We start from the raw sequence: 10,937 nt of genomic DNA, 5'->3' as shown, positions 1-10,937 counted from the left end.
TTTGTTATATTTTAATTAATCGTATCAGAAACATTATTAGAATATAAATCACATAATAGAAATTTAATATAAAATATATATAATATGACGTTGTTTTACAATACAAATATTTAGAATAATGCGGTCATCAAAAAATAATAAGTATAAATATATATACATATATATAGAGTAAAAAATAAATATACTAAAAAAACACAAAACACTGCTTACCGATCAGGAAAGATAACTGCGCATGCGTTACAAGATAATTTAACAAAAACAATATTAAAATATAAAATATAAAGATTATTATTACGAAAAACAACATCAGTTTCAAGAATTTTCTTAAAATAATCGCTGAAAATATTCGAAAATTCGAGAAATATACAGATACAGATCCTTTCAGATCAGCTGATCAGCTGATCGCGAAGCCGACCGTAATACAGTGCTGGTTTAATTTAATCTAGCGGTGATTCAGTCTCAAAAATGTACAAAATCATATCTAAGATATTTGTGCGAGAGAGCGTGAATGCGTTGGAACCTTTGAAACGCACCCCGATACAACGGAGCTTCGTGAAAGCGGTAAAGAGAGCGGAAGAGCCTGGCAAAATGGCTAACCTGAAAAAGTATTGGTTTGACAAATACATGAATTACATCAAGAACTATGAGCGCACGCTTGAACAGAAATTTCCGCGCACGATCCAGATGTACCGCGTATTCAGCGTCGGCAGCAAAGACGTGTACACGGATGTGAAAAGGTTTGTCTTCGCGATAAAGAAACAAGGGTCGAACGGCATAGATAGCTTAACGCGGGAGGAGCTGCAGTTGATGTACACGATGCCAAAAGACCTGCGAAAACTGTTGCCGTTGTTTTTGCTGACGGCTATTCCGTTTACGAATTACATTATTTTTCCCCTAGCCATTTACTTTCCGCGCTATCTATTGACATCACACTATTGGACGCTGCAGCAGAAGTTAGACTTCATGCTATCTGATCACAAGAACCGACTCAGGCACAATAGGCCATTATTCAGATGCATGCAGGCAGAACTCAAGACCATCAAAGATCAAACACTCAGGATAAAGTGGCGAGATGTTATAGCTTGTCTGGGAAGCGGTACACATCCAACCACCAAGGATATTATAGCCTGTTCTGAACTCTTCTCAGGTCCACCGTATTCCCTCAATTCTCTAAAGAGGAGACATCTGGTAAGCCCATAAGTGATGCACTCATCATTTCTAAATTCTTATTTCTTTGAAGCTTATTTTCACATAGGTAACGTTTTCTCTTCTTTTTTTTTTTAGAAAGAATTATTAGCAATACATGGTATGTCTGTGTGGAAGCCTTTCAAGAGAAAAAGATTGATGGAAAGGGGTATGTTAATATTGCGAATGGATCGTGCTATTGTAAGAGAAGAAGGAGTAAAAGCAATGTCTAATGAAGCAATGCGATGGGTAGATACCTTTTATTTACTTATGCTTCCAGAATGTTAGAAAATATGAACACTTAGGGTGAAATAAATATAATTATTTTATTATCTCAAACTAAAGAAACTATATTATTATGTTATACATACACTGTTATTACTGTTTCTATTTTTTTATCTTTGGAAATTTATTTTTTGTTTTTCTAAGAATTTTTCTAAGAATATTGTAATTTATAATTTCAATGAAAATCTTGTCTTGGTACACTGTGCAAAAAATATTAATTAGAGCTTTATAATTAATTTATTTTTCAGGCTCTATCCTTTAGAGGCGTAAACCCTGCAAATATGTCTATAGAAAATATGAGAAGTTGGCTTGATCAATGGTTAACAGTATCAGCATGTATTGATAAAAATAATTTATCTTTGTTATTACATAGTCCAATTTTATTAGCTTATAACCATACAACAAATTGGATCCTTATATATAATTAAAAAAATAAAAAAAGATTTCTTCGTTTTTACGAAATTTTGGACTATTTATTTTAATAATATTAATTTTCACAAAAATTTGCTTTGAAATTTCTAGTTAATTCAGCAATCATTTTTTCTTTAAAAAATATTTTTCATGTATTATTAAATTATTAAAAAGATAATATGTTGTCCTTTTTCTTATGAATACGCAGATAAATATAATTTTTTGTGTTATTTTGTAAGTAATATGTATATATATATACAATTTTTGTGCAATATATCAGAAAAATAATTGTAATAAATTTTGTATATATGATGTATGATAAGAACTTGCTATATTTCTACTTACTGTAAATTGTTACTTAATATACTGAAGAAAACTTAACATATACATACAAAAAAATAAGAGTGCAAATTTATGCTTTTCTACTTCAGTATATAGAAACTTTAATTTTTAGTTTATTAATATCGTTATATAATATTCTATATTGTTGTTAGGCAGTTACAATTAAACTTATTAAATTACATATGTTTATACAAAAAAATAAATTATTTATATATTCTGAAGTATTTATTAAAATATATATTTTTAAAAAATAGAAATGTTTTTTTTATATATAACATTATTATATTTTATTTATATGACAATGTACAAAATCTATTCTTATATGTATAAAATCATCTTATATGTATAAAATTATACATGTTCATTGTATTACGAGAAAAAGTAAAACTCGATTATTAAAAACTCTAAAAAATATATATAATAATAACAATAGGATGGCAGATATATTTCCAAAAAAAATTCATGTATGCAGCACTATATATAAATGTGAGTGCTTATCTATTTCATAGCAATAAAATTAACTCTTTCAAAAAATTGTTAATCGATAACCATTTTATTTGGATTTTAAGACAATGGAATTGTTAAATTTTTTACATTTTTTTAAAAATGATTTAATCAGTCATAAGCTAAATATGATTAAACTTCCATCCTATGCTGAATTTGTTGCATTATTTTGCCACTACTTCATGTCAAGTAATTTAAAGAATTTGTATATAATGTATATAAATGTATTTAATAAATAATTTCTTTGTCAAAAGAATTGTAGAAATTATAGGAATCTTGTTCATCAGAGGTAATTTGTCGATAAAGAAATATTTTAGAATATTGGCAAATTATGTTTTTATTATATATGAAATGTTTTTTATTATAATTGTAATTTATACAATATTACATATAATATACGATCATATATTATATATGTGTATATATATATATATATATATATATATATATATATATATATAAAATTTATAATATATATTTTATATATATATATATATATATATCCGAAATAATTTTATAACATATTCGATATATCACAGCATATCAAATACTTATATATGAACAGTATCGTTATATATACAAAGATTATATTTATTTATAGAGCGCTACTGAATAAATCCATTAAAAAACGATAGAAAATTTAATTTAGTCTTTACAATAATTGTATCGTGAAATATCTTTGAGAATATAACGATAGCTGAAAAGAAAATCTCTAAATATATATCATTCGAACGTGAATTTAATTAAATAATCGCGATCGTATTAATACGAACAAATTAACTTAAAATTATTTACTCTAAAAATAATGTATATAAATATTAATTAAAATATATCAATAGGGATATAACTGCCTGTAGAAACCCGCTTTTTTTTATTATTAGAATGGCAAGCTGTCTCATCTAATATATCTTCGCTTTCTTTGACTAAAGATTCTTTCATCTCGTTAATTTTAACTTGTTTCGTACGATCGATAATTGGAGTTTTTTTCTTTTTCTCAAGATGTTCAGTAAAACTATTATTTATTTCATAATACCTTAATCTGTTTTCCGTATTCAATATCTCAGAATCATTCTTTGTCGTGAGCGTAGTTTTTTGTACAGTGCGCATTTTGCTTGAATATTTAGTGCTTTTTTCGGAATCAGAGAAATGCGATTTATGAGGATAAGGACAACACTCACCTTTGCTGCAGTTCCCCGATTTGTTAAATTCAGGACAAAGGTACTCGTGACGTCGTTGGCACTGTAGGAGAACAAATCAATATTCTTTCTATGCTTTACAAAATATTATTATGAGCCATTATGTCATTCGCACATAAGGCATCTGTGTTATGATTAAAATGTTATCTTCATCTTATAAATCTTATAAATCTTAAATTTAATTTCAATATATTTTTTTCCTCCTCTTATGCCAGTGGTCTCAGACTCGTATCTTTACGCAGCCGCACGGCAAAAAGTCAACATCACCACATAGAATAGAATGAAGAATCTTCTATGTATTGGTACAGCCACATATTTCCGATTCATTTACCAATGATCGGAATCATCGCTTTTACTTACCTTTACCTTAGAAATCTATAGGCCGTATGGTAATGTAACATCTGATCATCTACTCGTGAGCCGCGTAATCTGAGATCTCTGTCTCAGGGGAGTTCGTTTATAACAAATTATTATGTTTAAGCAACTAATTAACGAACAAATAATGAACTAAAAAACAAAAATTAATGTAGTTACCTTAGTTCCTTTAGCACAATATCCTTGTAGAAAATCTATGCAGATTGAAGTGTTTGAAGACACTTTAACGTGAAGATAAGGACAGTCATCTCTTGTGCAGCAGCCATCGAGGAAGTACTTGCATGTAGGCATCTTTTCAGGTCCAACATCATGTGATAGAGAACATTTGTTTAAGAAACATTTCCCTTGCAGAAAACTAGACAAGAATATCCACAATAAATTTTTTTTGTTTTATTAATATTTTTTATTTTCTTCAGAAATAAAAAAATTTTAATTTTCTTCCTACTGTAGTATAGTTATAATACAAGATTGAGTTGTAACCTATAATGAGCTATTTATATTGAATGTTTAAGTTGCTAACATTAAGAAGATTAATTATATATACAAAGACACTTTTAGATATTTACTTTTTGCAAAGTGACACCTGATTTTTATCATGTCGTTTGACACACTTTCCATTTTCATAGTTTGGACAAGATCCAAATCGTTGAAAAATTAAACAAGGTTGATTATTTTTGTGCATTTTATTTCGTAAAATTCGTATGCTTCTTTGTTTTGCTTTGTTGCTGCAAAAAAATAAACTCTAATAAATTTGTAAAAATTTGTATAAATTTATATAAATTATCCTATACAATAAATCTTTTCATGTAAACTCGACTTCCTCTTTTCTAATCTTCTTTTATTTTAAATAAATCTTTCCTTTCTATTTTAAGTACTTTTTCATTAAATTAATTGCTCATATTGTAAAGTCATGGGAGAACCAAATATTATTTATTTTTAATTATCATTTTGTACAATGTAATTAGGCAAATAGCCAAAAGAGCAGTATTTGGGAATATAATTTTACAAACATATTAACTCATATGATGAATAAGATACAAGTTAATTATATTCAAGTTTGTCATAAGATCATATTAGACTGAGAAAATAAAGATAAAGAACACGACATTTTTATTTTGTCAACAGAATAAGAGTGGAAATTGAAAAAAAAAAAAAAAAAAAAAAATAGAGGAAATATTTCATTTTATAATAAGTTTATAATACATAAAATTAACTGTACAACATTAGATGAATAGATATCACTATACCTGACACTATTTTTGTACCTGATACTATATTTGGTTTTCAATGACATGTTGATGGTAAATCGTGCTTTACTATTGGTGTTTGTTCCTAATGTACAATTTAAAATTTCTTTACTGAATCGTTGTTTCTTGTCATAAATAACAACACTCGGTTTATCATTTTTTCCATTAAATGATCGTTTTCCTGAAATTTCATAAAATTGTATAATGTATAGTTGTATCTTAAAAATCTATATATACCTAAGACAATAATAAAATGCAAAACAATATGATGCACATACGTTTTAATAAAGAATTCTTCCGTACTAATTTATTTTGAGAAGCTTTGTAAACAATACCACCAATAGTAACAAGTTTTTCTGCACCTCCTCTATAATATAAAAACTTTCATGAAATTTTTTATTTTGTGATTTATTAAATATGATGATAAATGTGATACGTACATAACTTTTCTCTTTTCTGAAAGGCCGGTTTTTTTAACTTTTAATATAGTCCTGTCAATCTTATATTTGGTCACTTTAGAATTATTATTAGATTTATTGATACGTAATTTTGAGAAGTTAGATTTACTCGTAGATTGTAATGCATTATTTGCTAATGATTTAATTTTTGTTTGTAATATTGTTTTATCAATTTTTTTTCTTGTTAATTCTGCAGCTTTTGATAATTTATATTGAGATACTAGAAAAGTTCTTGACATGATTTTCGTAGAACGAGTTGCTCTCACAAGCTTTCTGCGTGATAAAAGCACAATACTAGAGTTATTAATCTTTCCCCTTGGAGAAATCTTTTGATTGTCGGTATTTTTTATAGGCTTCAGTCTTGAACAGACAGGTCGCTCTGTTGTGACAGATTCTTTAGAAACTGATATTTTAGATTCTGCTGATTTTTCTTTTGATAATTTATTCAGCATTGTTGGATTAACATATATAGCTCTCTTGATATTTGCTGGCTTAGTATTGTTATCCATACTTGCTTTTGCTGTACTGACATTTATTGTGCTTATATTATTTTGCAGATTTCGATTTGAACTAGCAATATTATGCATTATTTTTGGATTAATATGTATTAACGGTTTAGCATAAATATTTGGATTGATATGTATAGTTGGGTTTTGTGGTTTAAAGTTTGGATTAACATGAACATTTGTGGGAAGTAATTGAGGTTTTACATGTGCATTTTTGATTGATTCCTCGGATACTATTTCAGAATTCGAAAAAGAATTATGAACTGTGTCTTTTATATCTGGATAAATTTTAGAACTTACAAACTCGAAAGTTCTGTTTGAAGTATTAATTTTTTGCTTATATTGTGAATTTAGATGTATATTTTGTCGATATTCCTTTATCTGACCTAGAATTATATAAAACAGTTAATCTCATAACTGAGACTGGAAAAAGTGCTTTATCTTAATAATTTAACAGAAATTTGATTAAACATAGAAATTGATTAAACATAGTTTGTCATGATATTGTCATGATTATAGCGCTTTTACTTAAAATAAAATTTTTTAAACATTTGTTTCGATCGGAAAAGTTGCTTACCTTTTAAATAAGAAATTTCATTTAATTTCTTGGTTTCTGTAATTGCAGATGATGGGACTCCCATTTTAAATGAATCGAAAAGAATATCTCAAAGTTTGTTTTTTAGAACGTAATCGCACTTTCAAACAATTTTAATAAAAATCTTGATTATATTTTTAATAACGATTAAATACATATGTTAATGAACACAGGCAGTGCTAAAGATGCGTCACGCACTAATTACGACAGAACCTGTAATGGTGACGAGATTATGTGAATCTTCACGGGACGTTACAACCTCTAAATATAATAAATATCAATCTACAATTTCAGTTGTTATCCGTTTTATCTCGCGTATATCTAAATGTTTAAAATTTTCAATACATAAATACATTAATGACATTAATCTCAATCGATGCAATCGATGCAGAGATATTCAACACAAAAGTCTGTTCGTTCTACTTACACTTCCTATATTCAGATTCTTCATCTTCTTTCCAACAGTTGAATATTTTTCTCATTTCAAACATAAAAATTGCTAGAAATTGCAAGCGAAATAATAAAACCTATTTATGATACGTATTGATTTGCTTACGATTTTCAGAAATTTAGTCTTAATGGCCATGTCCGATCTAAATGTGATCAGGACATTCGGGATTTATGTATTTAAAATTTAAAAGGAGACAAATTTTAAGTATTGAAAAAAAAGAGAGAAAAAACGAAGAATCCGACAAATGCAAAAAGAAAAAATAACACAAATAAACTTATTATATCTGTATCGATTGGCTGTTATTGCAAGAAATTCTCTATCTGACTGACAAGTAAAATATTTAATCGGCCAATCAAAGCACAGAAATATTTGCTCCTTTTGTCCTGATTGGTCAATTAAACATTACTTTATCTCATAGGAATAAAATTTTTGAACACACTCCAATTCGTCCCATACCATCTCATGTCGGATCATATGACGAATATATATAAAATATCCATGCGCAGGCGCAGGAAATTTTCGTTTACACGCATGCGAGGTCACGTGTGAAGGACGAAGTGGGAGAACTGTGCTAAACTGCGTACATATACTAACGTATACCGTATATACTAATGCACCACGTTATTTTGACTATTAGTAGTTATATACACATATTTCGGCGTGCGGTATTTACGCAGATGGAAATCGAAAAGGAATAATATTTATATCTGAACACACATATATAATTATAATAGTAACACAACTCTCTCTGAAAAAGAGGCTTTCACGAACGAGAGGAGAGCATTGTGCTACGAAAGAGAGAGCTCATTGCTTGGATTTATTTAATATGACGTCGGTTGACTCGGGAGTAGAAACCGGGAACGACTCGAATGACAGTTCGAGCGTTCAGCACGAGACTCAGCAACAGCATGTCACCGCCGGCCAGGTCACTAGCAGCAGTATCATTTTTCCCGATTACGGTATCAGTCCCATCAATAATAATGAAATGAAAATAGATCAGTACTTTGATAATCGACCGTGTCAGATAAGGATGAAGTGTCCGAATGATCTGGCTTTGACGGTCCCGCGCTTGTGTTTCAAAACTGATGGCTTCGACTTTACAGCTGCTTACAAACGGCAGGACAGAATCTGGGAGGACAGTACTGTATTGCAAAATGACAAACTGTCGAATACAGAAATCGGCAAAATTAAGGTAAACAGTTGTTTGTAAACATAATATGTGGGATGACGAATCAGACTTTCTTTTTTGCTAGTGCCAGAATAATTATTTCTTTATTCAAATGCAAATTGGAGTTAGATAGAGTTACCTACAATCAGAACTATATAGATATTAAGATCTTTTTTTCATCTTTTTGCTAAATCCTGAACTGCTTTAATTATTATAAATAAATGATTTGTATAATTAAGAATAGATTATAAATTTATAAATATGGAAGTAAAAAAGTATTATTATTATTTCAGCAGGAAATGAAAACATCAGCAGCATGTGGAATATATGATGGAAATGGAACTGATGCAGAGTTATTAAAAAATAGTAAGTATTCTCACAATTTTAATCCAATTATTTTAGAGAGAAAAAAGTATTTTTTTTTTTTTTTTGTATATATGTATTTTTTTATACTATTCTTTATATATAATTATCTTTTTGTTTTAATTAAAATAAAGATTAATTCATAATATATAATTCCTTAATAAAAAATATTTTGAAAACATTAAATTTTATATATTATTATAATGTAATAATAATTTTAATCCAGGATCTGTTTATCGTGCCAAAATGAAATCACGTTCTTGGTACAAAAATTCAACTAATAGTTTGAAAATTGATTTGCAATATTGGCGTGTTTATCATATTGGACGAAAGATGCGGCTGGCTGCTACTGTAAATAATACTATGTTGATGAGCTCGCTCTTACAGACTGGCGTATCACCTAACAGTCCTGATAGTGATGGGCGAACACCACTTCATCATGCAGCTTGCAGGTAATTTGTATATTTAAGTAATTGAAATAATCATTTTTCTATATATCTTTAGAGTTATTCCTTGATTGTTTTCTTGCTTTTAAAAAATATAAACAGAATTTAATATAATTTAATTTAAACTTTAACATAGTTTCTCAGGCTTATAAATATCTCTTGTAAAAGACACACACTACTATAGAATGAAAGATCAGAACATAAAAAGAAGTTTAATTTCATATTTTAGAGTTATATTAAGCTGCTTTAAGCATTTCCCTAAAGAGTATGTTTCATATTATTAATTAGGCTAAGAACAAAGTTTTTTGTAAGACGATCTACTCGTAAAGTTGCAATATATATTTTGTAATACAAAATTAACTTACTGATATGCATCAGAATAATATTTTTTGTCATAGGGGTTATGCAAAGATGGTTCAGTTATTATTGGAAAATGGTGCAGATCCGAATCAACGTGATTGTATAGGCAATACTCCGTTGCATTTAGCGGCAGTTACTAGCAAGATATCGGTAGTAACGCTACTTTTAACAGCCGGTACTAATGTTCTTGCATTAGATAAATATGGCTATAATCCGTTGCAATTAGCGAAAGCGAAATTGAGGATGTTACGACGAAATTATAGTAATAAGGATATGGATAAAGTCAAACAGGAGATGCACGATATAGTTAACATGTTATTGGCATATTTGCTGAAGCAAAAAAATATGCAAGAGCAGGTAGAAACATTGAGCAATTTTTGTTCGCGTCTTTCTTTATCCAGCACCTCAGATCAGGTTCAGGATGATGTAAAAGATTTATTGACCAATATAGATTCTCTTAGTATAACTGGTTAATTGCTCCTGGTAGAATATGATATTATAATGCTATACATAAATTGTTTATAAATTGAGTAAAAGCTCTCCTAACATTTTTGATAAAAATATGTAATTTTTGGAAGTTTATATCTGTGTGTATATGTATATTATATATATATACTTTAAAAAAAAAAATGTTAAACATAATTCTTCTTTCTAATTGTTTCATGTTATTAATAGATATTTTCTTCCTTCTACAAATATGTTTATATTCATAATATACTAAATATACATAATATACATTATATACATAATATACTAAAATATTATTCTTCTAAGAAATGAATCATGATGTTCATGCAATACAGAGTAAATAGATAAGACCACATATTAATATGATACGAAGAGAATAGAACTATAAAATATATGTAAGACTGTCGATTATATAAGATAGCCAGACAAATTCTGTAATAAATTTTCAAGAGACATTATCTGGAATCACAAGCTAGTACATTTAGATTCAACACAATAAAAGACTGAATATCTCATTCTTTACTGATTTTTTTAATTTATTTAATTTGTGGAATTATTTCGAGACAAGATATTTTTT

The 10,937-nt window shown here is 28.1% G+C and overlaps 3 protein-coding genes across 10 annotated transcripts; 2 read left to right on the top strand and 1 right to left on the bottom strand.

Annotated features, from left to right (window-relative positions):
* The first annotated feature begins 264 nt into the window (after positions 1-264).
* Positions 265-2,126, top strand: LOC126858732 (LETM1 domain-containing protein 1). The gene is made up of 3 exons (XM_050609228.1): positions 265-1,188; positions 1,285-1,434; positions 1,719-2,126. Exons 1-3 carry the CDS (start codon positions 466-468, stop codon positions 1,896-1,898), a joined length of 1,053 nt encoding a protein of 350 aa, XP_050465185.1. The 5' UTR covers positions 265-465; the 3' UTR covers positions 1,899-2,126.
* Positions 2,127-3,234: 1,108 nt separating this feature from the next.
* LOC126858729 (zinc finger CCCH domain-containing protein 3) lies at positions 3,235-7,815 on the bottom strand. Of its 5 annotated transcripts, XM_050609222.1 has the most exons (9): positions 7,532-7,815; positions 7,087-7,317; positions 5,986-6,895; positions 5,824-5,912; positions 5,546-5,726; positions 4,865-5,023; positions 4,458-4,653; positions 4,284-4,361; positions 3,824-4,155 (listed from the first exon to the last, which is right to left on the bottom strand). In XM_050609222.1, exons 2-8 carry the CDS (start codon positions 7,148-7,150, stop codon positions 4,329-4,331), a joined length of 1,632 nt encoding a protein of 543 aa, XP_050465179.1. In that variant the 5' UTR covers positions 7,151-7,317; positions 7,532-7,815; the 3' UTR covers positions 3,824-4,155; positions 4,284-4,328. The 5 variants fall into 5 exon arrangements, with proteins under 5 accessions (XP_050465174.1, XP_050465176.1, XP_050465175.1 ...); XM_050609217.1 differs by lacking the exon at positions 4,284-4,361 and having other exon boundaries at positions 3,235-3,966; positions 7,532-7,813; XM_050609219.1 differs by lacking the exon at positions 4,284-4,361 and having other exon boundaries at positions 3,235-3,966; positions 5,564-5,726; positions 7,532-7,811.
* Positions 7,816-8,099: 284 nt separating this feature from the next.
* Positions 8,100-10,878, top strand: LOC126858731 (ankyrin repeat domain-containing protein 54-like). Of its 4 annotated transcripts, none has more exons than XM_050609227.1 (5): positions 8,102-8,514; positions 8,659-8,747; positions 9,020-9,089; positions 9,313-9,538; positions 9,931-10,878. In XM_050609227.1, exons 1-5 carry the CDS (start codon positions 8,382-8,384, stop codon positions 10,364-10,366), a joined length of 954 nt encoding a protein of 317 aa, XP_050465184.1. In that variant the 5' UTR covers positions 8,102-8,381; the 3' UTR covers positions 10,367-10,878. The 4 variants fall into 4 exon arrangements, with proteins under 4 accessions (XP_050465182.1, XP_050465181.1, XP_050465184.1 ...); XM_050609226.1 differs by having other exon boundaries at positions 8,103-8,514; positions 9,017-9,089; XM_050609225.1 differs by having other exon boundaries at positions 8,100-8,747.
* Positions 10,879-10,937: the final 59 nt, after the last annotated feature.

Source organism: Cataglyphis hispanica, chromosome 2, assembly GCF_021464435.1.
Source record: "Cataglyphis hispanica isolate Lineage 1 chromosome 2, ULB_Chis1_1.0, whole genome shotgun sequence".
Taxonomy (NCBI): domain Eukaryota; kingdom Metazoa; phylum Arthropoda; class Insecta; order Hymenoptera; family Formicidae; genus Cataglyphis; species Cataglyphis hispanica.
Note: the sequence above shows the minus strand (reverse complement) of the source record. Positions and strands in the feature narration are given on the sequence as shown.

Bases quoted from the DNA above. Each gene is read 5' to 3' on its own strand.
- LOC126858732 (XM_050609228.1), top strand. From the start codon at position 466: ATGTACAAAATCATATCTAAGATATTTGTGCGAGAGAGCGTGAATGCG. The intron at 1,189-1,284 runs GTAAGCCCATAA...TTTTTTTTTTAG, and splicing joins CTCTAAAGAGGAGACATCTG to AAAGAATTATTAGCAATACA. The intron at 1,435-1,718 runs GTAGATACCTTT...TTTATTTTTCAG, and splicing joins CTAATGAAGCAATGCGATGG to GCTCTATCCTTTAGAGGCGT.
- LOC126858729 (XM_050609217.1), bottom strand. From the start codon at position 7,150: ATGGGAGTCCCATCATCTGCAATTACAGAAACCAAGAAATTAAATGAA. The intron at 5,727-5,823 runs GTATGTGCATCA...ATGAAATTTCAG, and splicing joins GAAGAATTCTTTATTAAAAC to GAAAACGATCATTTAATGGA. The intron at 5,024-5,545 runs GTATAGTGATAT...ATTTTTTTGCAG, and splicing joins AGGTACAAAAATAGTGTCAG to CAACAAAGCAAAACAAAGAA.
- LOC126858731 (XM_050609224.1), top strand. From the start codon at position 8,382: ATGACGTCGGTTGACTCGGGAGTAGAAACCGGGAACGACTCGAATGAC. The intron at 8,748-9,016 runs GTAAACAGTTGT...TTATTATTTCAG, and splicing joins CAGAAATCGGCAAAATTAAG to CAGGAAATGAAAACATCAGC. The intron at 9,539-9,930 runs GTAATTTGTATA...TTTTTGTCATAG, and splicing joins CTTCATCATGCAGCTTGCAG to GGGTTATGCAAAGATGGTTC.